Source organism: Dendropsophus ebraccatus, chromosome 6 (assembly GCF_027789765.1).
Source record: "Dendropsophus ebraccatus isolate aDenEbr1 chromosome 6, aDenEbr1.pat, whole genome shotgun sequence".
Classification (NCBI taxonomy): Eukaryota; Metazoa; Chordata; class Amphibia; order Anura; family Hylidae; genus Dendropsophus; species Dendropsophus ebraccatus.
The window spans coordinates 36,378,442-36,404,835 of record NC_091459.1 but is presented as its reverse complement, the minus strand read 5'-3'; the positions used below and the strand labels follow the sequence as shown (position 1 = coordinate 36,404,835).

Genomic DNA, 26,394 nt, shown 5'->3' with positions numbered 1-26,394 from the left:
GGTTCAGGTTTATACGAACCCGAACCTCGGCCAGGTTCGCTCATCTCTATCACCTGGTTGCGTGTTGTGCACCATGCTAGTTTACTTAACTGTTATAAATTGATCAAGTCCCAAACTTACCTGCCAGAAATAACCTTGCATGACAGTACTGTAAAGGACTCCTCAACGTTACTTAAATCGTCTTCTAATAATTGGCTTTGACCTTTGAAATCTGGCTCTGAAAACAGCTCCACCTTAAAAGAAGATTCAGATACATTTAATACAAAGCCAAATGAATTGAACAATATAAAAACTAAGTAAGAGAATCCCTTGAATAACTTAGAATTTCCCTAGGTCCTTTATGGGATTTTTTTTTGTAATGATGACATAATGTAATACAGTTTTCAAAGGGTTTGCCAGATGTGATACAGCATAATATTTGCTATGATAAAATGGCCACTTATCAATAATACTTATAATATATAGTCAAAATTAACTTAAGGAGCCAGAAAAGTGTTTAAAAGGACCCTGACATACCCACCACAGATACCCAGAGACATTAGTGAAAGTATCTTGGGCACTGCCATAGAGATACAGTATATCGAATGTTTTGATCAGCCAGGGTCTGAATAATCGGTTAGAGCCAGGACAGAAACATGGTAAGCAGAGTTCTCGTCTAGCTCTAAACGACTTTACAGAGAAGGTCGCAGAATGTAGAAAAATTATTTTTACAAACACTTACAGTTGACACTAAGGGTGGTATTACACGGGCCGATGGAGGCCCAATAATACCTGAAAACGAGCGCCGATCTGCTAGATCGGGCTCGTTGCTTAAACTATATTCTTTACCTATCCATGCTCCAGGGCTGCTCCTGCGGTCCGCTTCTCCCCAGGTCCCACAAGCTCTAGCTTCAGAGCGGCCTGTCAGCTGTGATTGGCTAAAGCTAGAGCGCGCAGGACCCGTAGAGAAGCGGACCACAGGAGCAGCCCTGGAGCGTGGATAGGTAATGTATATCGTCAGTCGCCGGCCGCGCACCGCTATTACACGCAGCGTTGCGCGACAAATATAGGTTCTAACCTATATCAACGATCAGCCGATGACCGTTGTCATCGGCTGATCATTGTATTTATTACACGGAGCGATAATCGTTCTGTGTAATAGTACCCTTAAAGAAGTGTGTGCTCAGTAAGGCCATGTTCACACATCAGGGCTGTGGAGTCGGTAAGCCGCAGACTCCAACTCTGACTCCTAAATTTTATCAGGCACCAACTCCAGCTCCTTCACAAATGGCCAGTCAGACACCAGGGGAGTCACTTATCAAACTGGTGTAAATTACAACTGGCTCTGCAGCTTCTTCCTAATGTCCTACATGATCCTTATCCTGAATAAGGAAAGTTTTCGACCACTGTATCCTATGGACAGGTGATAACTTTTGGGTCTTGTGATCAAGATAAATATACATACCCTAAAATGTCCAGGACTCTCGAGGGCTTCCTGTTTGGAATGAACAAAAAAATTATAAGTGGAATAATAGTGCAACAAATGCATCTCTATATTACAAGAACAATTCGGCTGTAAGTAGAGTTGAGCAAACTTAGGCCACAGGCTGTATCCATGTTTTCCCACAGACTCACTAGGGCTGCATCCAACTTCCGCAGACACCGGTAATCAAATGTTGCACGCTCAAGTTCAGACGAACCCAAGTGTGCTCAAGTTTGCTCAACTTTAGTTGTAAGCAACACTAGGGCAGATACTGATGGCAGCAAAGGTATATTTCCTGTTTAGGGCTATAAGATATGACATGATTAGAAAGACCCACTTCAAATGTGTGAAGCTGTTTATTCAATAAATTCAAAAAGGGATGTTCAAAAATTAAAAAAAAAAAAAAAAAAAAAAAAAATGAAAATCTTTAGCTGTTCTAGTGGTAAAGCTCCTGTGGTCCCTTAACCCCTTAAGGTCAAAGCCAATTTTCGTTTTTGCGCTTTTGCTTTTTCCATTTTATGTTTAAAAGTCCATAGCGCTTGCATTTTTTCACCTAGAGACTTATATGAGCGCTTATTTTTTGCGAAACCAATTGTACTTTGCAATTACAGGCATAAATTTTCCATAAAATATGTTGTGAAACCGGAAAAAAATCATTTGCGCTGTCAAATTGAAAAAAAAAACGAATTTGTTTTGATTTCGGGGAGTTTTGCATTTACGCCGTTCACCCTATGGTAAAACTGACTTGTTATGCATGTTCCTCAAGTCGTTACGATTACAACGATATATAACATGTATAACTTATATTGTATCTGATGGCCTGTAAAAAATTAAAACCATTGTTAACAAATATATGTCACTTAAAATCGCTCCATTCCCAGGCTTATAGCGCTTTTATCCTTTGGTCTATGGGGCTGTGTGAGGTGTCATTTTTTGCGCCATGATGCGTTCTTTCTATCGGTACCTTGATTGCGCATATACGACTTTTTGATCGCTTTTTATTACATTTTTTCTGGATTTGATGCGACCAAAAATGCGCAATTTTGCACTTTGGGATTTTTTTTGCGCTTACGCCGTTTACCGTGCGAGATCAGGAATGTGATTAATTAATAGTTCGGGCGATTACGTGTGCGGTGATACTAAATATGTTTATTAATTTATTTATTTATTTATATTTATAAAATGGGAAAAGGGGGGTGATTTGGACTTTTATTAGGGGAGGGGATTTTTTATTAATAAAAACACTTTTTTACTTTTTTTTTTACATACACTAGAAGCCCCCCTGGGGGGCTTGTATATACATAGCACTGATCTCTCATAGAGATCAATGCTGTGTATATACACAGCAAAGATCCATTAGATCGGTCATAGATTGCTATGGCCTGCTGCAGGCCACAGCAATCTATTGCCGAGCCGGGATCAGCGTTATTCAGACGCTGAGGCCCGGCACGGGCAGAAGAACGGATCTCCCCCCCGCGATCGCATCGCGGGGGGGAGATCCGTGCCACTAGACACCAGGGATGCACGGAGGAAAGCACTTCAATGCAGCTGTCAGGTTTGACAGCTGCATTGAAGGGCTTAATTAGCCAGCGCGGCAACGGGACCCGCGCCGGCTAATAGAGGCACTGCCCGGCTGCAGATTGCAGCCGGGATCGGTGCCGTTCAGAGCGGGGTCCCGGCGGGACCCCGCTCTGAACACCCCCTGCGGCACCATGACGTATCAGATACGTCATGGGTCGCTAAGGGGTTAAAAGGTAATTGTTTAAACGCCAGTAAAGACTTGCTCGAAAGCCATGCAACCAGAGCAGCTACATGCCATACATTACTGTACAATACAGATGTAAAATACAGATGTGGCCTGTGATTGGCTGCAGTGGTCAAGTGCTTGTATGTCATCGCCGCTAGCATGTAAACAAAGACGAGTGGTGGACCAAAGGATCATCTGCTCCCATGAGATGGGAACCGGGCAGTTATCAAGCATGTGCAGCTGTTGTTTTAAAGTGAAACTGTCGCCCCCTTTTTGCACTCTGACTTCTCTACACAGGTGTAAAGGGTAAATTTAGCAGTTTTCATACCTTATTTTATATCATAAGTCATGGTGCTAGTTCAAATAAAAAGAGATCTTTTATCATCTGTAGATTGTGCTAAGTGGCATTAGTGCAAACTTAGCCCCGCCCACAGTTCCACCGTTGGCCCTGTGTCGTCACTGACACATAGGCCCCGCCGCTTGACGCCCATTGGTATGGGCACACCTAGAGAGGGTGGGGCCTAGACCTTTAGGCCAGCCTGTTCTAATGGTCTGAGAGGGGGAGGGGCCTATGTGCCTATGATGTCATTGAGGGGCGGCACCAATGTTGGTGCTAAGTGGCGCTAATGCCACAAAGCCCCGCCCACTTAGCACAATCCGTAGATTATAAAAGATCACTTTTTACTTGAACAAGCACCATGACGCATGATGTAAAATAAGTTATGAAAACTGGTAAATGTACCCATTAAACCTGTGTAGAGAAGTCAGAATGGAAAAAGGGGGTGACAGTGTCAATTTAAACTCTATCAGACCAACTTAGAGAGAAAAGAACCACCATTCTTGCCATTGGCGGGGGTATCAGTGTTAAGACCCTGGTTAGTAACTTTTCACTTTTAACAACTCGACACTAAAAGCATAAAAAAGCATCTGGAAGACTGGCTTGCCAGTTCCTATTCTGTCATGTAATGGGTAACATACAAAATATTTCAACAAGTAGGCATTAGATTATATATTCATGTAATGTGCATCAAGCAATGAACTCACCGTAAGTATTGGCTGCACTGATGAAATCCTGTAGTTCTTGGCTCCCCAGTCACTAAAGTTGGAGTACATTCCTTTCTCTAAAATGTACTGCTCTCCAGTAAAGTCGGGACATTCATAAGCCACCCATCTATTGTGTGACAATGACAAAACTATTTAGGGTATAAACCCACACACCGTATACGCAGCGTATTTACTGCTGCGATACGCAGCAAATACGCAGCAGATTAGATCTAAATAACTGAACACAGCATCAAATCTTCACCATCAAATCTGCTGCGTATCTGCTGCGTATATGGTGTGTGGGTTTGTACCCTTAACTACAATAGACAGTTTGTAAATAACACAGTCTTTACAATAGCATCTCTCTCTCATTATATATATATATATATATATATATATATATATATATATATATATATATAAAATCCATGAATATTATATGTGGTACAGAATCCCTCGTTTGGTTAGTACCTAAAAGCAACCAAAATGTCACCTGTTTCATATTACACATGTATTATAGAAATAAAATTTATCACCCATATTCTTTATTAATTGAAACCAGAATAATATTCTCTTTTTTTCTATTGTTCTTTTTTTTCTAATTGTAGTTTTCTTTTCATTGCATTTTCCATACAGGGAACAAGGCAGCCATGTTCCCTGAGCAGCTGTTTTACACTATTAGACCTTTGCAATTTGACTTCTGTTCTAGGCGGAGGGTTAGTACCCACCAGGCCACATGTACACAATGATGTGCTACATGCACTACAATGGGCCATCAAGGGAATATTCCAAAATGATACACACAATGGTAATAAGCGTTAATCACTTCTAAAACGTTGGTTTGTGGTTGATGTTCCACATGGATCTGAATGTGTTAACATTGCATGAATAAAGTAGTATTATACTGGATTGTTCCCATTTACTGGACTTGATCATCGGGCTTTGCTACAGAGGGACTATGATCTCTCGACCTGTCCAAGCTGTTCTGGATACTATCTATAGTGCGGTGAGCTGATGCATACAAGGTTTCAGCAACCCTACATTGTGGACCCCATCATGTACAATATCCCTTAACAATCTTATGTGTGGGGAGGTCCCTGTAACTGCAGGTGTTGGGGAAAAAAAGGGCCAACTATGCTGGATTTCAACATCCAATTCTTTAATCTAATAAGTGATACATTTCTGTCAGAGGGGTACGGCAGCTGCTTAGTCCCCTCTCATTGAAATAGTTTGTCAAGAACATTTAGCAATCTAATGGGTATTGCCACTTTTACACTTTTCCAAGCAGAAACATGCAGGAAACTTAATGCCCTGGAGAGACTAAAATTTAAAGTAAAATTTTTATGTAAAAAGTACATAAAAAAACCCCACAAGGGGAAGCTTACACTCCACTTAATACGTTGATAGATTGTATCTTCACTCCAAAACCTGTCTCCTCCATGTTAGATATAATACCCAGTACGTTGATATTCGATGCCTTCTCATCAAAGTCTTTTTCACTATACATTACCATATGTGGAGTGGAAAATTCCTGTAAAGAACCAACATATAAACAAAACTTGTAAACATTCATATGTTCCATTACAATACTTGTACATGCCAGCAAAATAAAGTGTGTGCATCAAATACACATACCCAAACCTTTTTCAAAATAAAATAGATAATATTGATAAGACACATAACAAACATACGGAAAAAAATAGTTTTCTTCAATCTCTTGTAATTTTATTATACACTATCATGGGTCTACAAACTGCGGCCGTCCAGCTGTTAGAAAACCACAATCCCCATCATGCCCGGACAGCTAAAGCTTTGGATTTGGCTGTCCAGGCATGATGGGAAATGTAATATTGCAACAGCTGGAGGGCCGCAGTTTGCAGACGCATGCACTAAGCGAACATATTATAATCATTATTAAATTTTATGACCAAAACACTTACAGATAAAATAGGGCGTAAAGACTGCAGCAGACCACTGAAACCTCCCCAGTTCTTCCATTCCTCGTAATCACCTTCTTCAAGCAAATACTGGTGACCTTCATATCCAGGTTTCTCATATCCAATCCACCTAAAAAAATACAATATCGTACAGAAAATATTACCAATAAATCAGGGTATAACCAATTATAAACCCAAAAATACCCTCCAAGGGATCAAAAAAATAGCTACAATTTATAGTGTTAAATAGTCTTCTAGCATTTCCCCTGTGGTAGACAGAATGTGAATGGTGTCCATAACATGAAAGAAACGTTTAAACAGTTTATATACAAAAGTACATTTCATAAATAGGTTTTCTAACATATTATAATACTTACAGCCCACTGAGAACTCTTATAGATCCAACAGTGTTAAGAGAAAGTCCTTGCTCTTCTCCATCTCCTTCTGGTAATTCTAGATCTTGAATTGCCAATATTTTCTTGTCCAGCTCCACTTGCCTTCCCTCAAACATGGGCTTTTCAAAAAGAACTATCTGTAAAAGTCAAGACATACCATTTTTGGAGTCTACTATTCATTTTACAGGGCATCGTGATTTGGTTTGTAATTCATACTGTGAAGGCATTTTATCACAACCAACAGATTATTGCTATGGCAGCTACTGGATCTCCACTTTGTATCAAACTATTGTATTAAAATGATGTTCACTAGCTGATGAAATACACCTTTTGTAGTCATACACATATTGGTGACCACCAGTTGGACTACAGCTGCAGCATATGCTGGAGGGACTGTGTCCTTTGGTCTGTATGTTCTCTCTGCCTGTTGTGCACTGGCTGACCTAAGCTTAGCTTGGTGCAACCCTCCACTGTATTACAAACGTAATCCAAATTGTAGAAAAGGCAAGGATGACCATAAAATATAACTTTTATATAAGTTATGTTTTATAGTCATCCGGTACCTTACCTTTGCTACAATTTGGCTGTTATGTGCCAGTTACTCCTGTATCCTCCATGTTGAAGAACACTGGGCAGTACAAAGATGTCAATGCAACTGTATAACAGCTAGCAGGTGCCATACACAGGTCCATTTCTATTTAAAGGGGTTATCCAGCGCTACAAAAACATGGCCACTTTCTTCCAGAGACAGCCCCACTCTGGTCTCCAGCTCGGGCGGGGTTTTGCTGCTTAGTTCCATTGAAGTGAATGGAGCTTAATTACAAACCGCACCTGAACTGGAGACAAGAGTCGTGTTGTCTCTGAAAAAAATGGCCATGTTTTTGTAGCACTGGATAACCCCTTTAATGAGATTTGTGCATAAAACTCACTGGACATCGTACAGTTACTTCGACAACTGTACTGCCCAGCTGTCACAGCACTATATACTATAAATGCATGACAAAATCCTTTTATTGGTCTTACCTTGGGTTCATAGGGAATTTCAACCTTGCGGCTTCCCTGTAAAGAGATCACAAGATATGCTTAGCTAATGTTAACAGTATTTTTAAATGTAAAAAGCAAGACGATGTACTGTAGGTTAACAAAATGGAACTGGGGACATTAATTGCTTAAACATATCTATATTCAGAATGCTCTGTCCTTGTAAGTTGGAAGTGATAATAGAGAAGTGAATCTACAGGAATTCACTTCATGGTAAGTGTTTTCTGAAGGTAGGTAGGAGGATATAGGGGGGTAATAGGGCAAACAATCAACCAACCAACGAACGACCAAACACTCCCTCATCGGCTGATCTCTTACTTTTGACTTGTTAAAAAAATAAATTTGCCATCAGCTGCACATCTCCCCGTACAATAGAAGTTGTGCAGCTGACGGCTGAATTATGCTAAAGCCGCATAAACAATCTAGTCGAGCCATACAATAGGTTGTGTAATCTGGAAGATCTACGCTCATTTATAGTGCAGCTAGGGTCATCTCATACAGCCTTCAGAAGTAATATTTAAAGTGAACGTACCATCAGGCCCGGGCTGAAGCATTGGAGGCGGACTGACCCATTCTAGTGGGAGGAAACCCCCCCCCCCCGCCCCTCTATGATGCATCTCCTTTAGAATCAATGGAGCCCTGTCATAGAGGGGCGGGGGTTTCCTCCCACTGGAGCTGGGTCGACCTGCCTCCAGTGCTTCAGCTTGGGCCTGATGGTACATTCACTTTAAGGGATTTTTACTGGATGACATTACTGCACAGGCAGAGTGAGTCAAGTATGGCTGCTGAAATTTATTAGATTGATGAAAGTATGGCAACGCAGAAAAGTAAAAGGGAACTATGGCTGGCGCTTTTATGGCAGCACAAACTGACCAGTTAAATAGAAATATGAAAAGTTGAAAAGCCATATGTATAGAACAAAAGAAAGTATGCTAAAATATTGTGCATTCAGATAAATATTTAAATAAGACATTTCTCCCTCTTGTGGAATATTATTACCACCAAAATGTGATTTTTCCCAAATATCATATTGAGTAAACAAATTCACTAGCGAGAGGTGTTCTGTAACTTAATGGTTCCTATGCTAAATCCAACAGTCTCACCATTTTCAAAGGCCTCATTGATCCAATGTATGCTTCTTGGATATTTAAAAATGAAAGATCGGGGTATTCTCCTTGCTCCATAATAAATGGAATTCCCTGGAACCCGGATTCTTCATAAATAAGCCACCTTAAAAAAAACACAAAAATCAGGATATGCAAAGATACTTATTAATCATAATTATGATAGATTTACACTGCATTGGTGGCTTTTATTTAACGAGAACCAATCAACACAATTGTGCTGATTAAGCTCCAAGCAATGCTGCATAAATGTTATATCTGGTTTTATCTGTTTTTTTATGGTTGACAGGTAAAGTGGCCTCCAACAGGTCTCTTTGCCTGTCAATCACTCCTGCAGAACATGCTGACGCACAGAGCCGTGACTTACTGGATATAAAGCTACCAAGCAAGGAACACTAGATATGGTAGGAGACCTGTCAAAATCTGTGCAGCATTGCTGGGAGCTTAATCAGCAGAATTATGCTGACTGGTTCCCTTTAAAGGATGTCTCCACCCATCTTTCTGCTGAAGACACAAAAATCTGTGAGTGATCCTGTCTGTCTCCCCCTCCCTTCCAAGATGGCCGATTTAAACTTTCCTTTTTGCAACTTTGTAGCACCTTTGTAATGCCAATGGACTTACTGTAATTAATCTTCCCGGGATAACAAAGTTGCAGATAGGGACTTCTTTACATGAACTGTCTCAAAAGGAAAGGAGGGGATTGAGAGCAGAGATGCACTGAAAAGCTCAGATACAGTTTTCTATGTCTTTAGCAGAAAGCAGCAGCTCACAAATGAGGGAAGGAGAAAGAAAAGGTAATGACAGGTATGGAATGAATTCTGATTCAACATATTTTACCTAACCTGATAATCCTTGTTTCCAGCTGCCATTTTCTTGGCAATAAAGTATTGGTACATGTGTCAACAAGGAAACACTGCATACCAAGAAGGTACACACCTACACCTCAAAGCCATGTGAAATTTCTCTATTAAATATATTTCTCAAATTAAAACAAGTTGCAGTTCAGTAGAAAAATCTCACCAAGCAAGGTTTCTATACATGTTCGCAGCCTAGAGCCACATATACCTATATTGCCAAATCAGTAGAATTATAACTCATACTTATGGTTAACCTTGGAGCACAGGTTTCCAGTGAAAGTCTCTTTCTTGACACCGGTTTGTTTTTATGTCTCTGTTTTTCAATTCTCTGCAGATATATTTTTACCCTATAGATTTAAGGTGGATTTTTGGAGTTTTAAACACCCTCCTATGAGCGCCTTATTTCCAATAGAAGCAAGGGATAAAATTCTGGCTACCACAGGCAACCACTAGGAGGAGCTTACTGAAGACAGATTATTAGGTTCAATATTATCTACAGAAATCTGCATTCCATATCTCCAACAGAGCCTGAGGGCCCTATTCCATGGGCCGATTATCTTTCAGATTATCGTTAAGTCATTAGAATCTAAGCGATAATCGTTCGGTTGAATAGCAGTTAACGATTAACGGCTGAACGAGAAATCGTTGATCATTTAAAAAGACCTGGACCTATTTTTATCGTTGCTCGTTCGCAAATCATTCGCATTGAATAAGACGTCGTTCGGTCGTTTGCAGTAGTGGCAAACGCAATAGCGACGACAACACGACCGCAAAAACGATCATAAGTAACAATTATCGTTCCATGTAAATGGGTTAACGATTTCAGGTCTTTCGCAATAGTGGTCGTTTGGATCATTTATAGTTAACGATTATGCGAACGATAATCGTCCAGTGGAATAGGGCCCTGAAGGCAGAACCTGGTTGATTTAATTTCAAGGTTCATACGTACTGGCCATGATGCTAAAAAAGTGCAGTGTGATGAGGATATGGCTGTATTCATGTTTTCCAGGGCTGCATCCAACAATAGCAATACAGTATATAGTAGCAATATAAAAACGATTTTAGCTAAAAATCTAAGAGTATTTAAGCATAGTGTTTTGTACCCCAGAGCGTATTAGGATTTTTTTTTATTGCTCCTCCTCCTAACAGATGATCTTTAACATAAGCAGACAGATTATATATAGTTAGTATCTCTTATTACCCCTGGTATTTGCTGAAAAGGAGTGTTATAGTCATCTGTATATCTTCTACCAGGATGTATGTAATCTGACAGTGCCATCTGTACACAGGAGCACCTGTTGGGCAGTCACAAATAGAATAGGTGCATACCAGACCCTGGATTTCATGGACAAATTGAATAGGAAGCCAAAAGTAAAAGAGTATATCTTTAAATGTGAACCTTTTTGTGGATTTGAATTTTGTTTTCTTTATGTATACTGTTAAGTATTGTAGTTTTGCTGCAGTTTAGAAAAAAAGCATGGATTCATTCTAGAGATGAGTATATAAAAGTTGTTTGACAGGTAATCATAGGTTCTTTAATTTTCTATATAACAGCAGCAGTGTATAAAAATGTGCAGCTGCCATCTTGGACCTGGTTCCTTACGAACATTGCAAAAATATTGGTTCTGTACCAAATCAAACTTTTTGCAAAGTATGTAACGAATCTGAGTTCACTCATCTCTAATACCCCTTATGTCTGTACTACTAATGTCTTACAAAATATATAGTTCATTTCAATATGTTTTTCCCTTATATCTAATATACTGTATATATGCAGCCGTACAGAGAGTATATTGATCAATCTACTTTTTTTTAAAAACTTTAGATAGATCTGAATTGTCACAATCCATCAACTACTGTCATCCATTATAATAAACTGTAACTGTTGCAATAGTTATAATTCTTGAAAGCTTTGTAGCCTAAACCTTTCTTCACGTTTAAGAAAAAAATTAAACATGCCAAAAAGACACACATCTGTACAGTAAAAGCCTATGAGTAAGATAGAGTGATCGGCCACAACATTAAGGCGCTGGCACGAATACTCACCGCAGCTGATCAGTGTCCCGCGATGACGTTCAAATCCAGCACACACTCACGTCAGCCTCTGCTGTGACTCCTCTTCTGTGTCCTGTGATTGTACACCGGAAGTCACGCGCTTCCATAGAGAATGGATTGTAAAGCGTGAGTTCCGGTGTACAATCACAGGAGACAAAAGAGGAGTCACAGCAGAGGCTGACGTGAGCACGCTGGATTTGAATGAGGCCACGGGACCGGAACAAAGCCGCACTGCGTAACACCGACCGGCTGCGTTGAGTATACGTGCCAGCGACTAGCGGGGGTGGTCTGGGCAATAATAATTTTTTGTGAACTGCTTCTTTAAAGGAGAAATCCAAAAATCTCACAGGTGGCAGGGGCATGGGAGAACATAATGAATAATTGCTTACCTTCCCTGTGCGCCTGTGTTACGAGGACGTCACAAAACCTCTCTCGGCAAATGGATTGTGCATTCAGCCAATCGGTGACTGCAGTGGTGTCCCACCCCAGTCGCTGACTGGCTGAGCAGGCTGTCCATCAACCAGATTGTGACATTGGCTCTGCAGCGGATCCTGCAGCAGTGATCTAGCGCTGGAGAAGCACAGTGGGAGGTATATCTTGTTATGTCCCTCCCGCCCCTGCAGTTTTCACATGGCTGGACTTCTCCTTTAAAACTGGTGATGTGAAGACATTTAAATGTTTTCACTCATGAAAAAAGGAGAAAAACCCTACAAAATGGCCCATTTATTTTCCAGCATATAAACTAAAAATTTATACCAACAGTAAGACACAGTTTTCCAGACAAATGTGACTTTTACACAAAGCATGAAAGCTTTATCCGAGTCATAAACAAACAAACACTGTTCACCATTTTTTGGTGCAAACTTTGGTGCAAATTGCATTACATAAAAACATAGAATATTGTTGGCATCTAGTCTGCCCTTATGTTATTTTCTTTATTATAACCTTAGGATATATATATAGGTTTAGTATAGTATACATTTAGTTACTGTAGATTTACCTACCACATCAAGTACATAAAGTAATATTTTCTCATGTTGCTTTTGATTTTCCCCCAACTAACCTCAGATTAGTTCGCTTACAAAAAATAATGAAATGTATAGTATCAAAGGGGTTATGCAGCATTGGAAAACATGGTCCCTTTCTTCCAGGGACAAAAAACACTCTTGTCTCTAGTTTAGGTGGGGTTTTGCAAGTCAGTTTCATTGAAGTGAATGGAGCTTAAATTGCAAACTACACCTGAACTGGAGATATAACCTGCCACAATCCCCCTACACTGCCATTTTTATGGTGCCTGGTTACCATGCTCTTCCTGTTTCTGATGACATCTTGTTCATAGGCTAAATCACAGGCCAACATGGGTGATCGCTTTGGCCATTGATTGGCTGGGTGTTCTTTATGCCAGTTATGATATGTACAAGTAATTTAAAGTAATAGTACGGTTTATACAAGTAAATTGTTTCCCAGAAATCTCCATACATGGCATATACTTAGGATAGATAGTGTGCCACCCTTATTGTAAGCAGAATAAATGAATGAATGAATAAATAAATACATAAATAAATTAAATTTCTTACACTCCACAATGCACTTTTATAGAACAGGTTCTCTGCAGTCTTCCATACACCTGTACCTCTTCTGTATCATCATAATAGGAAGTCATAACTCCAAGACCATCTGGATCCGTGAACAGATCAATTTGGCAAATGCGATAATCCTGAAATCAAAAAACAAAACAATGTTTCACAATTTATTACAAAACTGATAACTATTAGAGAGGAGAAAACTTTTAATCAGTGGCTGAAGAAATGGGATGTTTTCTAGGCAGCCTTTGGGCTTCATCCAACTTCTTCAGCCATCGGTAATCAAATGCCAAGAGTTCGGGTTCAGACAAACCCGCACGTTCTCGAAGTTCATCTCTAATAACTATTCTGTATATATCAGGAACTCATTTCCCCTGTCATTTCCTCTGTAATCATGAATCATAGATTAACTTCAACCTGTAACGGCTATGCTAGCATATTTTACAGTTTATTCATTCTGTAGTCTGGGTGTGGTAACTACATTCATTCCCACCTTCTGTTTAAAAGAGAACAAACATTACAAAGGAGGAAATTTTTGGCTCTTAAAAGAATTTTTTTTTTTTTACTGTTTAGAGCCAGATAGTGAAACATGTCTTTTTTTCGATCTGTTTCAACTTTTTGTTTTATTTGTGTTTATTTATATGGGAGGTGGCTGGTTATTACTATGGGAGGCGTTGTTTGTTTTTACACTGTTCTGACCTTGTTTGCACCATGATGTGTAGTTTTTATCTTTGTGTAGATGAGATGTGTTTTTTTTGTTTTACATTTAACATACGGGAGCAATAACAATATTATAAGACTTCTTTTGTATTAAAAAGGGCGGTGATTTGAACTATTATCAAGTGTTTTTTTGTATATTTGTAAAAACATTTTTACGTTTTTGTACACTTCTTAAAGGAGAAGTCTGGTGAAATTTTTTATTAAAGTACTGTGTTGCCCCCCAAATGTTAAACAAATCACCAATATACTTTTATTACGGGAAATGCTTATAAAGTGCTTTTTCCCTGCACTTACTACTGCATCAAGGCTTCACTTCCTGGATAACATGGTGATGTCACTTCCTGGATAACATGGTGATGTCACGACCTGACTCCCAGAGCTGTGCGGACTGTGGCTGCTGGAGAGGATGATAGCAGGGGGACACAAAGGGACACTGGGCGCTGAAGGGACACTGAGCATCCCCCCCTGCCATCATCCTCTCCAGCAGCCACAGCCCGCACAGCTCTGGGAGTCGGGTTGTGACATCACCATTTTATCCAGGAAGTGAAGCCTTGATGCAGTAGTAAGTGCAGGGAAAAAAGTACCTTATTAGCATTTCCCGTGTATATTGGTGATTTGTATAACTTTAGCGGGGGCAATACAATACTTTAATAAAAATTTTTGCTGGACTTTTCCATACAGAAACTTTTATAAGCAATCATTATATTGCTAATAATGCTATGGCATTACACCCATTCCCCTGTCTAGCCCATTAATTAAAAGTGTAGCAGTCGGAAAGGGGTTAATGTTAATAGCCCTCATAACTTTGTCAGGTCTTTGGTTGTGTTCATAGCAACACAAGCAGGAAAATGCCTGATCCTCGGCTGATCACATCTTTTCTACTGCAGCAAAATATATTGCTATGTGTAAGCAGGGGATCAGCAAAATATATTGTCTGTGTAAGCAGGGGATCTGCGGATGATAGCAAATTAAAATGGTCGCACAAATGATACAGTGATCATTTGTGCGGCTCGACCGCTGGATTAATTGTACCTTCCAAAAGGCACTGCAACCAAACACTGAACTCACTGATCAGTGCATGCTTGCGTCTTTGCGCTGCCCCATATCAGGGTGTGTAGAAAGGACCCTAAAACCGTACAATATATTTTTATCTGAGCGCCACAGACTACATGATGAGAAGTGTTGATGCAGAGACACTGGAGGGACTTGGATTTTACAGGTAATGATAGTCCTCAGTGTGAACATACTTACTAAATGATCATATGGATACTAAATTGATTGGATCATAAATTATATCTGACTTCCCATCTGACCTGATTATACACATTGGCGCTGACACCATTAAGAGACGATTACAGAAATAGAATTCTGAGAAGCAGTTATTATCCATATGGGAGGACACAGCCACAAACATGCAAATCATATATTTAAAAAAAAGCACAACAATTGAGTGAAGCTCCCGTTTACAGCTAAATAATATAGAGCTGGATTTCTAACTAGTAATTTATTATATTATTTTTATTAGAACATCCACACATAATGGTGTTTTAGAAATTGTAGATTAAATATGTGAAACTTAAGAACTACATATCGACAAAAAAATACAGGTTGGCAACCTTTCATTGATAGTAACTAGAGATAAGCCAATCAGTCAAAAAATTTTTTGCAACATCTGCAAATATTTGGTCAGATTCGCAAATCTCATGCAAACAAATCTCTATAAAAACAGCCAAACCATTGTAGCTACAATAGTGGGACTATTACAAGAGTAATATTTTGTTTAACAGCTATTTGTGCAGAAAATTAAAAAAAAAAAAAAAAAAGACAATTATCGCCCTGGACAGCAGTGGACGGAGGATCAGCAGCATAAGATCTATCATTTAACACGGTCCAATCTCCCTTCAAGTACCCTTTCACCTCCCCTTGTGTGGCAAACTCTGCATCCCTTGTTAGTTTAAATGTCAGCAATAAAAGTGTCAATTTTAGTTTAATTAAAATAAACCAGTTTTTCCAGGTGAATAATCCTCTGCAAGGACGTTGAAGCATTCAAAAAAAGTCTGCCCTTTTAGAGTATGGCCAGTGGTAGCGGCAGACATGGTGATCCAAACAGGCTTGGACGAAGGTGGCGGCTCCCAGTAGCACCTAGTGGTCAGTTTAATACCACCAGGCTACTATTATGGAATGAAAATCATTTACATTCAGGGTCCCCGTCAGTCAGTAGTTAATACCGAAACCAGAAATCATCAGAAGGGTCCTCACGAAGCAGTGCCAACACCAATTTATGTCAAAAGCAGGACGTTTCCTCTGCGCCGTCTCCTGTCGTGTCTCGACCTTAAGTCGGCTTTGAAGGATCATCAGCAAGAGAGCGTCTGTTAAGCCTAGCACTGCCCCAGAGTCTTAGCCGCTGTACTATGAAGATCTTTTGGAGGAATGTCAGGAGAGTCACCCACTCGCGCTCCCACCCAGTACAGGGAGCTCTTAAACCAAAGCAATGCTCTTAAACCAAGTCAAAATTTGAAAAACTCTGAGCTCCTAAACCAAAATGCTCTTAATCCAAGTTACTCTTAAACCAAGGTACCACTGTGTGTATATATTATATACATACATATATATATATACACACACACACATACACACACACATACATAAAATATAAATAAATTATTTTTTTTTTTACCTTGACCACATGTCTTAAAGAACCAATGATAACTGGCAATGGAGAATTTTCATCCTGCAATTCAGCTCCCCATGGGTTAGTGATTTCTATGTCACCTTCCTCTAGTGCTATGGTCCGTCCCTCATAATTAGGGAGCTCATAAAGTATCCAGCTAAAAAAAATAATATTATAATGAATGAGGGCTCATTCTCTGTACACAAATGTACAACATTACACTGAACAAAAGTAACACACAAGCACAGTTTGGTAAGGTGCAGGAAAGTGAGATTACTGCTAGGCAACAATTTCCAAAAGGGCATTATAATAAATCCTGCAACAAATCCAGCCCCTAATCATAGTCACATAGGTATAATTTTATCCCCAAACCTTCATAATATTACATTTTGCTTGAATCTTTAGTATCTTTGGTTTTGTATTAGGTATTTTAATGGTTAAAGTAAATGTACCATCAAGTTTTGCATTTCAATAGAATGGTGCTGGTGCGGGGAAGCCAGTGCTGCAGTCCTTTTTTTGAATCAATGCCTAGTTCCTGCGCGAGGTGCAGGTCTATTACTGGGCACCGGCTGGGGCTGAAGCATTGGAGGCGCTGGTACAGTGCAAGTTTAGTAAAAATTTCATTACTAAATCATTCTGAATCTATGCAATTTTTCACAATGTGGTTAATGTTTCACCACCTCCCTTAGAAAATAGTAATTTTAGGGTACATCATTTATATTTTGGTTGTCAAATGTGCATAGAAATGCTTAAAAAAAAAGAAAAACATTTAATTTCTCACCATCCTCTTATAGTTTTAATAAAAATAGTAGGTGAAAGCTCCCAAGAAGTACAGTCAATGACATCGGTAAAGACTTCAAACACGGCCCCTCCATAGTCGGCCTCTGTAAGGATTACCACCTGCAAAATGTTAAGTTTGGAAAGTTTACTTTGTGCGTTGATTTAAAGCAAGTGTGTATAGCTACAGACAAGAGTGCTCGCATTACCTTTCCTGGTCTAGGGTTGATTTTCTCTGAACCTTTCAAGGAAATTTCCTAAAATAAAGAAAACAAGATATATTTTATTTTAAAAATATATAAATATAACTTGCAATAGATATGTCCTGTTGGGTACAGTACTTATATACAGGTTTCATAGACAAAGTTACATCTTCTAGCCTATGGGTGTCCCGACTTTGGCCTGCTAATCATATACAATGTGTAGATATACACACCTTTCCATAGAAGTGTGCATTAAACATTACACATGGATTAAAGGCATGTTTCTATTGGGGATACAAAGTACTGTATGCCAAGGAGGGGAGAACGGATTTCGCCGGAAGACTGGAATCTAACAATGCCGCTTTTAGAGTTTATGGAAACTTTTCAGTCTATACTTAGCTCTTTGGTCTTGCAGTGGTTTCTTTAAAAACATTGCTGTAAGACATGTTCTCATAAAAGCAGACAAATCAAAAAAGATGGGAAAAACTTCTAGCAGTTATAAGTCAGATGATGATGTAGCCTCATGGACTATTGAAAAACCATCTATGATCTTTTATTGAAGGATAAATATTATTTGAATAAAAATGTTCATTATTACAAAAACACACAATGAGATAAATTAATACTAAAAAGTTGTGGGAAATATATTAATACAAATATTGTGGGAAAAAACTGTATTCAGTAAAAGAAAAAAAAAACAAAAAAAAAAAAAACTTAGGATACTTCATATTTTCATTACGGTGGGATGCCTACATTCTCTACAAGCCTGGACATATATGTTCCCATATGTAACAATGCTAAAAGAAGAATGTCAGGAGGCTTGGAAGGTAAAAAGAAAAAAAAAATCTATCTATCTATCTATGAAGCTTTAAAGGATGTAAAAAAGAATCATATTTTAAAGAGGTGATCCAAAACTCTAATATTGTTGCTCTTACCGTGGGATAAGCTGACTGCATACATTAGTGTGGGTGTAGATTTCACCTGATGCAACCTTCCTACAAACTCTTTCTCTACTCATATCACTGGCTGATTCATAAAGAACCCTGTCCGGCTCTATTCACACCAGTTTTGGATGGGTTCACATGTAGTATTCTGGTCACTATTTTACCCCAAACCAAAATTCCTGGTTTTGGTACAGACCATAATATTACATGTAAATCCAGCCTTTGACAGTAAAAATAGTGCTACATGTATGAAGTGTTATGAGTCAGTCACTGCTGATGTCAATTGCGTGATGGATCCAACACTCTGTACGCAGGTGTGAACCGCAGGTGTGAACAGAGCTCTAAGACAATGATACAAATTTAATCAAAGTTGATGAAAATGGTTGTATTCAACGGAATGGGTCATTGTCTAAGGGCTGTATTAGATGGCTTGACACTGCAATGTAAGCAAACGCTAGATTGGCTATTGCATACTGAGGTCGACAATCCTGCGGGAGGGCTGTTTGCTTGCTTTTACATAGAAAATAATAAGGATGTATACTTATCCATGCTCCCCCTGTGCTCCCCCTGCTGCCTTTTCCCATAGTACCTGCTCACCGCAGCCGCCTCTGATACTTTCGGCCCAGTCTCCTTAGTGTCAGGATGCTCAGCTAATCTCTGACCAAGATGGGACAGTCCAGTGGCCAGTGATTGGCTGAGTAGCCTGTCACTGAAGAGACAGGGCCAGAAGTGTCAGTGGGGGCTGTGGGGAAAAGGCAGCAGGACACCGTGGGAGCCTGGACAGCTAAGTATAACTTAATTATTTTTCTTTATATTATTTACACTGTTAACAGCCACTAACAAGCATCACTATTACACAGAAAGTGCAGCCGGTGATTTCTAAACTTGCAGAAAGATAATGATCAGCCGATAATTAGCTCTTCAGCTGATCTTTGTCTTTTTTACATTAAGCGGTATCTGCCTAAATATCCGAATCGGTCTGTGTAGTAGAGCCCCAAGCCAGCCCGTGACAGAAGTGAATCAGTCACCCCCTGACCACCTACTAAGCTGGCGGCCGATTCTGGCGCGGGTCTAATTATTTTCCTCTGCTGTGCCATTTTCAGTATATTGATTAAAAGCAAATAAAAACAAGGGGGGGGGGGGGGCGTTGCCCAGACCCTTAGTACACCATCCCAGCCGCTCTTATGTTGCCTCCTACTTATGCATACTAATATATGCATAAGTAGTCATGGTAATGTGCGAAATCTGGTGAGAGCAGAGAGATTTGACTATTTATATATAATAATATGCATAAGAAGAAGGCGACATAAGCGCCGGTAGGCGCGCGGGATGGTGCACTGAGGGATCAGGGAACACACCTGTGAACCAAACATAATAATTTGAATATTTTCCTTTGATAAAAACACCGAAAAATAAAGAAGACCATTGCCTAAATCCCCAACTCTGCAGCTACAGGTACCTATCAGCAGGTTCACATGTACAAACCTGCTGATGGTTTTCCTTTAATCTTCTTTGAGCCCAATCTGTTATATACATAACTATAAATAACTTTATAAATATTACTAATTTTAATTTTTTGTGTGCTGTGTAATTTGTACTGTAGGCAAAAAGTTACACCATAAGACATAAAGTTTAATGAACTACAATAAAAACTGGCCACTATTGTGGGTGAGACCTTTTGCAGCTCACTGGGAAAATGCAGTCATGTGACACGTGTAAAAGCTGTCTGTGCAGTTTGCCTGGGTTTCTTGTATTTCATCAATGAATATTCATAATGTAGTTTATCATATACTTTTAGCGTGTGTGCACCTGAATGTGCTGGCAAGAACGAAACGTTAGGACAAAGTACGTTACTAAGACAAGGAAACCACAAGGAAACCAGGAGATCAAATTCCCTCAGACTATATTCTAACTGTATCTGTTAACATACTGTATACAGTCTGATTTTATAGAACCCTAAGAAGTAGGTTAAAATGGAAGGAAAAATACTGTTTCTGGTATAATGGTTGCAGTGATTGTTTGGGGACACCACGTGGCTTGCATCTCTACTTGCATCTTACTGTACTGTTTGGCTACCAACAATACCAATACTGTATCTAACACCCATTATATACAGTATCCCAACTATAGGTGGATGTCTCTAATACACATTGGGGGACATTTACAAAAGGTGTATGCCATGGAGAAGGCGCAGATTCCCAGAAGGCGCCCTTTCTCCCAGGCGTTCCCCTGCCATATGGGCGGCCGGGGGGGGGGGGGTGGATGGGCGGTAGAGGGCGTGACTCACAGGCATAAATCAGGATCCAAATCTCGTGTAAATTTGGTGCGACGGGCGCAGGTTCGGGCGCCTGGCCGGCAGCATTGACTTACAGGTGTGTGCCTCTTAGTGAATTTGGCCAGAGAAAAGGGGACAGGGCCTAAATTGATAAATCCCCACCCCCATTATGCATACTAACTACAGGTACACACACAGACACTGTATCAAGCAACCATTATAGACATCATGTACAGGTGCACAAAAACACTATCTAATATGCATTATGTATACCTACTATAGGTACACACATACACTATATTCTAATCCCCCTTATGCATACCAACTATAGGTATACACAAATGCTATCTAGTACTCCAACTATAGGCACACACAGACATGATATCTGTATCAAATACCATTATACATAAATATAGGCATACACAGATACTCTAATAGTCTTTATGCATTATTTAAACAAAGGAGTGTATCGAATACGTTAGGCATAAAGCAACGAAGCAAAAAATACTAAGAGCACTCACCTCTGACACATTTTGAATGCTTTGCTCTTGCCCCTTAAAATAAAATATATCGGATGAAGCAGGGTTTTCAAGTGCTGAAATGCTGTCAATTAGGGGCACTGTCCTATTCGTTTCAGGTGTAGAGTGAATTGTGTTTAGGTGGCCATTAGAATCCAATAGTGTTACTGGCACGTCACCGTTTGCATGGTCTTTCAGGTTGCTCTCCATGCTGTGTACAGGTAGTGGCTGCTCAGCACACTCGCTGAGTAAGAATTCTGGAGACGGCAGTGTAAAAGCACCTTTGCCTTCTTTAAGCGATATATGAGCTGTCTTTACAGAGTCTGTAGTTTTCAGATCACAGGTTTTGCCTGAGGGAGTAAACTCCTTCCGGGGTGTGTCAAAGGAGGTAGTTATAGTGCTTACTGTTGTGACAGAAGGAGAGAACACATTCTCTTCCGACCTCGTTGCAAATGGTGACTTCAAATCTGAATAAATTGACTCTATGCGAGATCTCTTCACAGCTACATCGGTCACATCTGCATTTTCCTTATCACATGTTTCCTGTGGTACGGAAAGTGGTTCCTTTTTTAATCTCAGAGATTTCAAAAGCATGCTTTGTTCAGTAGATGCCCGTTTTGGTTTTAACTTCTCTGTAGTTTCTTTACTTTGCATCTTAAACAATGCCATTGGTGCAAGGTCCTTTGCCCTATCTTTCTTTCCTAAGCCGAAGGAGAATGCCTCATTATCCAATATCTTTTCCAAATAATCTTCACGGATAGGGGGCAAACCACGATAAGGACCTGGTGATTTAGGAGGTCTGGGCTTTTTCCTCTTCTGAGGCAATGTAATTGGGCTTTCTAGTTTTCGGATGGCTTCCGCAAATTTTTCCATATCTGAAGATGAATCTAAAGTATGTTCCTCGTTCGCTACCGAGTCATTCAAACTGGTATCAGTGCTACCTTGCACGTCTGTGAAATTTTCTTCTTGTGTCCCTGTATGTTGTAGACTTCCATTAGTAATGGTGTAAGAGTCAAAGGGGGAGTCATTTTGAACTACACTAAGGGCTGGAGAACTCAAATTCTCAAAGTTCCCATTAGGAGTTTCCTTGTCAATTACTGCAGTAGACAGTCCTGTTTCTGTCATTTCACTATTTGCTACATTAATATGCTGAGCTTCGACGTCCTTAAGGTTTTCAGACATTTCTTCTGTTGTCTCAACCACGTGTTGTACCTCTAAGTTATTTTCTGTGTCTGAACCATTTGGTGTGCTTCTGAAATCCCCTTGTTCATTAGTTCCCAATGTAGATCCATTCTCCTTCGCACTTTCTGCACAGGAAACGATATCATTTGTACCGTCTGACAAGATTTCCGTGTTTGGTTTTGGTGAAACAGTCTCATCAGGGAAAACGGTTGGCTCTTTTACATCTTTGTCGGAAACTTCTGGAAGCTTGGGCTGTGGCAAGATACTATTGGGAACAGAGCACTCACCAGATTTAGGATGGGGGCCTGCTGAGGACTGGTGTAAACCAGCTTTTTTACTTTTTGGAGAAGAACTGTCTGTGTATGAGCCTTCCAACTCTACTTCATGGTTGTTTCTAGCATCTTTTCTTGGACCATGTAGATGATTTTGCTGATCTGAGATAAGTTGTTCCTTTCCTGCAGGAATAACTGCATCTAAAACAAATGATTCCACTATTGGTGTGCTTTCCTTTTCATGGTCAGTGACAGAAATGAGTACATCTGAATTTTCTTGTAACAAAGACTTTGGTGAGGCACTATTGGGAACAGAACACTCACGAGTTTCCACATGGGATTGTACCGAGGACCGTTGTACATCATTTTCACATTCTGGAGAAGGATTCTCAGTATATGAGCCTTCTAACTCTCCACCATCATTGGTTCTTATAGCATCTTTTGTTGAGATTTGCAAATCATGATTTTTCTGATCAGAGATAGACTGTTCCTTTCCTTCAGAAATATCTGCTTCTAAGGCAATTGATTCCACTATTGGGAGGCTTTCCTTTTCATTGCGAGTGACAGACGTTAGTACATCTGAGTTTTCTTGTAATAAAGACTTTGGCGAGACACTAATGGGATCAGTGCACTCCTCAGATTCAAGATGGGAGCTTACTGAGGATTTGTGTATATCATTTTCACATTCTGGAGAAGAATTCTCAGTATATGAGCCTTTTAACTCTCCATCATTGGTTTCAATTGAATCTTTTGTTGAGCTCTGTAGATGATTTTGCTGATCAGCGATAGGTTGTTCCTGTCCTGCAGGAATAACTGCTTCTAAAACCAATGACTCAGCCATTGGGAGGCCTTTCTTTTCATGGTGAGTGAGAGAACTTGATACTTCTGAGTTTTCTTGTTTTAAATACTTTGGTGAGACACTATCGGGAACAGAGCTTTCACCAGATTCTAGTTGGGAGCTTACTGAGGACAGGTGTACATCATCTTCACCTACTAGAGAAGAATCATCAGTATTGGAGCTTTCCAACAATCCATCAATGGTTTCAATAGCATCTTTTGTTAAGATTTGTATAGAATGATTTTGTTGATCAGTGATAGGTTGTTCATGTCCTGCAGGAATAACTGCTGCTAAAACCACTGACTCGGCCATTGGGGGGTTTTCCTTTTCTTGGTGAGTGGAAGAACTTAATAAATCTGAATTTTCTTGTAATAAAGACTTTTCTATAATCTCTTCTACATTGGATTGCAAATCTTCTGTATCTGTTGTTTGTTTCTTGGTATCATTTGTGATTTCCTCTTTTAGTAAATCACTATTAACCTCATGGCTCACAAATGAAGCTGTATTTTCCATGTGAACATCCCCTTTGGTATCATCATTAACAATTTCTTTGGGCTGAGTTTCTTCTGGGTCCACTCTTGCTTCGGATGACTGGCCGGTGACTTTTCTCTTAGATTTTGGTGCTTGAGCTTCATTTTTAATTTTGGTCTTTTCTTTGCTGTCATTTGACTGCAAGTGGTCTGTTTTAGCTTGTACTTTTGATGGCAACAATGAGTCTACATCATCTGAATCCAGTGTTTCATGCTCTTTTGTTAAACTCTCACTGGAGTCTTCGTTTGAAGCGGCATCAAAAGTTGGTTCTTTTAAGGAGTTTTGTTTATTACCCATTTCTGGAGGGTCCGTATGTGAAACACCACCAGCTGAATCTTCAACTAAATATTCAATACTCCCAGGTGACTTTGACAAAGCGTCCTCTGTCTTTGCATCAAGCTGTAAACCATCCGGTTGTGAGTTATTACTCTTACTCAAAACATCAGCACTACTGGTTTGCTCAGAAGGAGGTTCCTTGTAATTTTTAACATTCTTTTGTGAAGACAAAATACTTTCTTCTGATAGCTTATCTGTTGCTTCTATACCAAAGCCATTTCTGTTGTCTTCCATCTGCATCTGGCTCGATGGAGTTACAACAGAGCCTTCACCTGCCTTATTGTTCCTACTTTCGTCTTTCTTTTTATCTGTCTTTATTTCATATTGCCCATTTTCAGTTTTCTTTCCACTGCTAAACGTGGAATTACTGGCTTGTTTAGCTGGTGAGCTGAATTCTTTTGAAACAACCCCTTTTACTTGTTTCCCAAAGTTAAGTTTGGCTCTTTCGACATATTTCTTTTGCTGAGAAATATTCTTTGTTGCATAGAAATCGATTTGCTTATGACTTGTTCTTTTACTCTCAAATAAAGAAACTTTGGTCGCAATGTTTCCTTTTGGGATTATTGCTTCAACGATACCTTCATCTACATTCTCAGCAACCTTGGACTTAATAGGCAGTTCCACATTCTTTGGCTTGGGGGGGCTAAAAATGAAAAAAAAACTGTATTAATGCATGCTTTATACGAATGGTTCATATACCATATACTTTAATAATTAAACAGCAGTATGGTTATGTCTATTGATTATCTAAAACAGTGCTGAAGTGTGTTGTGTTAGCTTACCAGTCACGAGCCCTCACGAATACCAAATAAGGAGAAATCATTCCACAGTCATGAGTTTTTAGGTCATTTCAAAATTAGTTTAAAAAGTTTTGTTAAGTTATTTTTAAGACCTATATAACTCTACAGTTCAACTGCACGAGGATACTCTTGAAACAGTAATAGAATTTACCTCCCACAATGTATAATACATATTCCATATTCCAGAATTCTTGATTAACATCACATTTAGCAATTCTAAATTAAGCAACTATACTGCCGACCCTTAATGTGAAAACATGTAGTCATAGGGTACGTTTAAACAATGCATTTTTTAAATTGATCACAGCCATTTGCAACAAAGGCTGTGATTAATTCAAAAGATACTTTGCATTGAAAATGAATAGAATCCTGTCCGGAGTGTAAACACATAGGGGGACATGTATCATCGTGCGGTCCGGGGGTTTTCGGCGGAAATTGCCGATTTTATTCGCAAATGGCCGATTTATTCACAAATCGGCACTTTCCGCTGGGTACGCCAGGGGGGCGGGGTGAAGGGGCGGAACGGACTCAAGAGTCCGCGCGATTCACCATCCGTTCCGCAAAAAGATACGCCGAAAACCTACTCCAGTCCTCAGCTGGCGTAGGTTTTCGGCGGTGCGCACCAGAGCGCACAGGATTTATGTAGAGGCAGTCCGCCTCTACATAAGTCCCTGTAGCGCCGGAGATGCGGGGACATTTATAAGTCCGGCGTAAAAAACGCCGGACTTAATAAATGTCCCCCATAGTATACGCTCTGGACAGGATTGCAAGTGGCCGCATGGAAAACTGTCACGTCAATTTAGTGCATCCCCTATTTAATGAATAGTGGCCACACAGAACTGCCAGTTCACACAATGGTAAGTGCGGCTCTGAATGCACTTTCCATTGGGTGCTATGGTAAATCAGGATGCGCTCGCATGCCAATTCCACATAAATGAAGTTCATCCGACCGGTACTGCAGTACCGGCCAGGATGATCTTCACTGACACCGGCAGTTCTGTGACACGGCCAGGTCACAGAACAGCCGGTGTCATAGTCTGTGTGAACCAGACCTTGAAGTTAAGCTATATATTAATAGACCC

At 39.8% G+C, this 26,394-nt stretch overlaps 1 protein-coding gene across 2 annotated transcripts in view; it reads right to left on the bottom strand.

The window, feature by feature from the left end:
- The window catches only part of CRYBG1 (crystallin beta-gamma domain containing 1), a 179,901-nt gene that overhangs the window by 11,226 nt on the left and 142,281 nt on the right, over positions 1 to 26,394 (bottom strand). For both annotated transcript variants that reach the window (XM_069974795.1, XM_069974796.1), the window contains 13 exons: positions 21,357 to 25,155; positions 17,623 to 17,670; positions 17,418 to 17,536; positions 16,643 to 16,793; positions 13,240 to 13,379; positions 8,730 to 8,856; positions 7,609 to 7,644; positions 6,568 to 6,722; positions 6,194 to 6,320; positions 5,639 to 5,784; positions 4,254 to 4,380; positions 1,445 to 1,474; positions 121 to 233 (listed from right to left, as the gene is read on the bottom strand). In XM_069974795.1, coding sequence (XP_069830896.1) covers positions 121 to 233; positions 1,445 to 1,474; positions 4,254 to 4,380; positions 5,639 to 5,784; positions 6,194 to 6,320; positions 6,568 to 6,722; positions 7,609 to 7,644; positions 8,730 to 8,856; positions 13,240 to 13,379; positions 16,643 to 16,793; positions 17,418 to 17,536; positions 17,623 to 17,670; positions 21,357 to 25,155 — 5,118 coding nt within the window. The remainder of the gene's footprint in view (positions 1 to 120; positions 234 to 1,444; positions 1,475 to 4,253; positions 4,381 to 5,638; positions 5,785 to 6,193; positions 6,321 to 6,567; positions 6,723 to 7,608; positions 7,645 to 8,729; positions 8,857 to 13,239; positions 13,380 to 16,642; positions 16,794 to 17,417; positions 17,537 to 17,622; positions 17,671 to 21,356; positions 25,156 to 26,394) is intronic.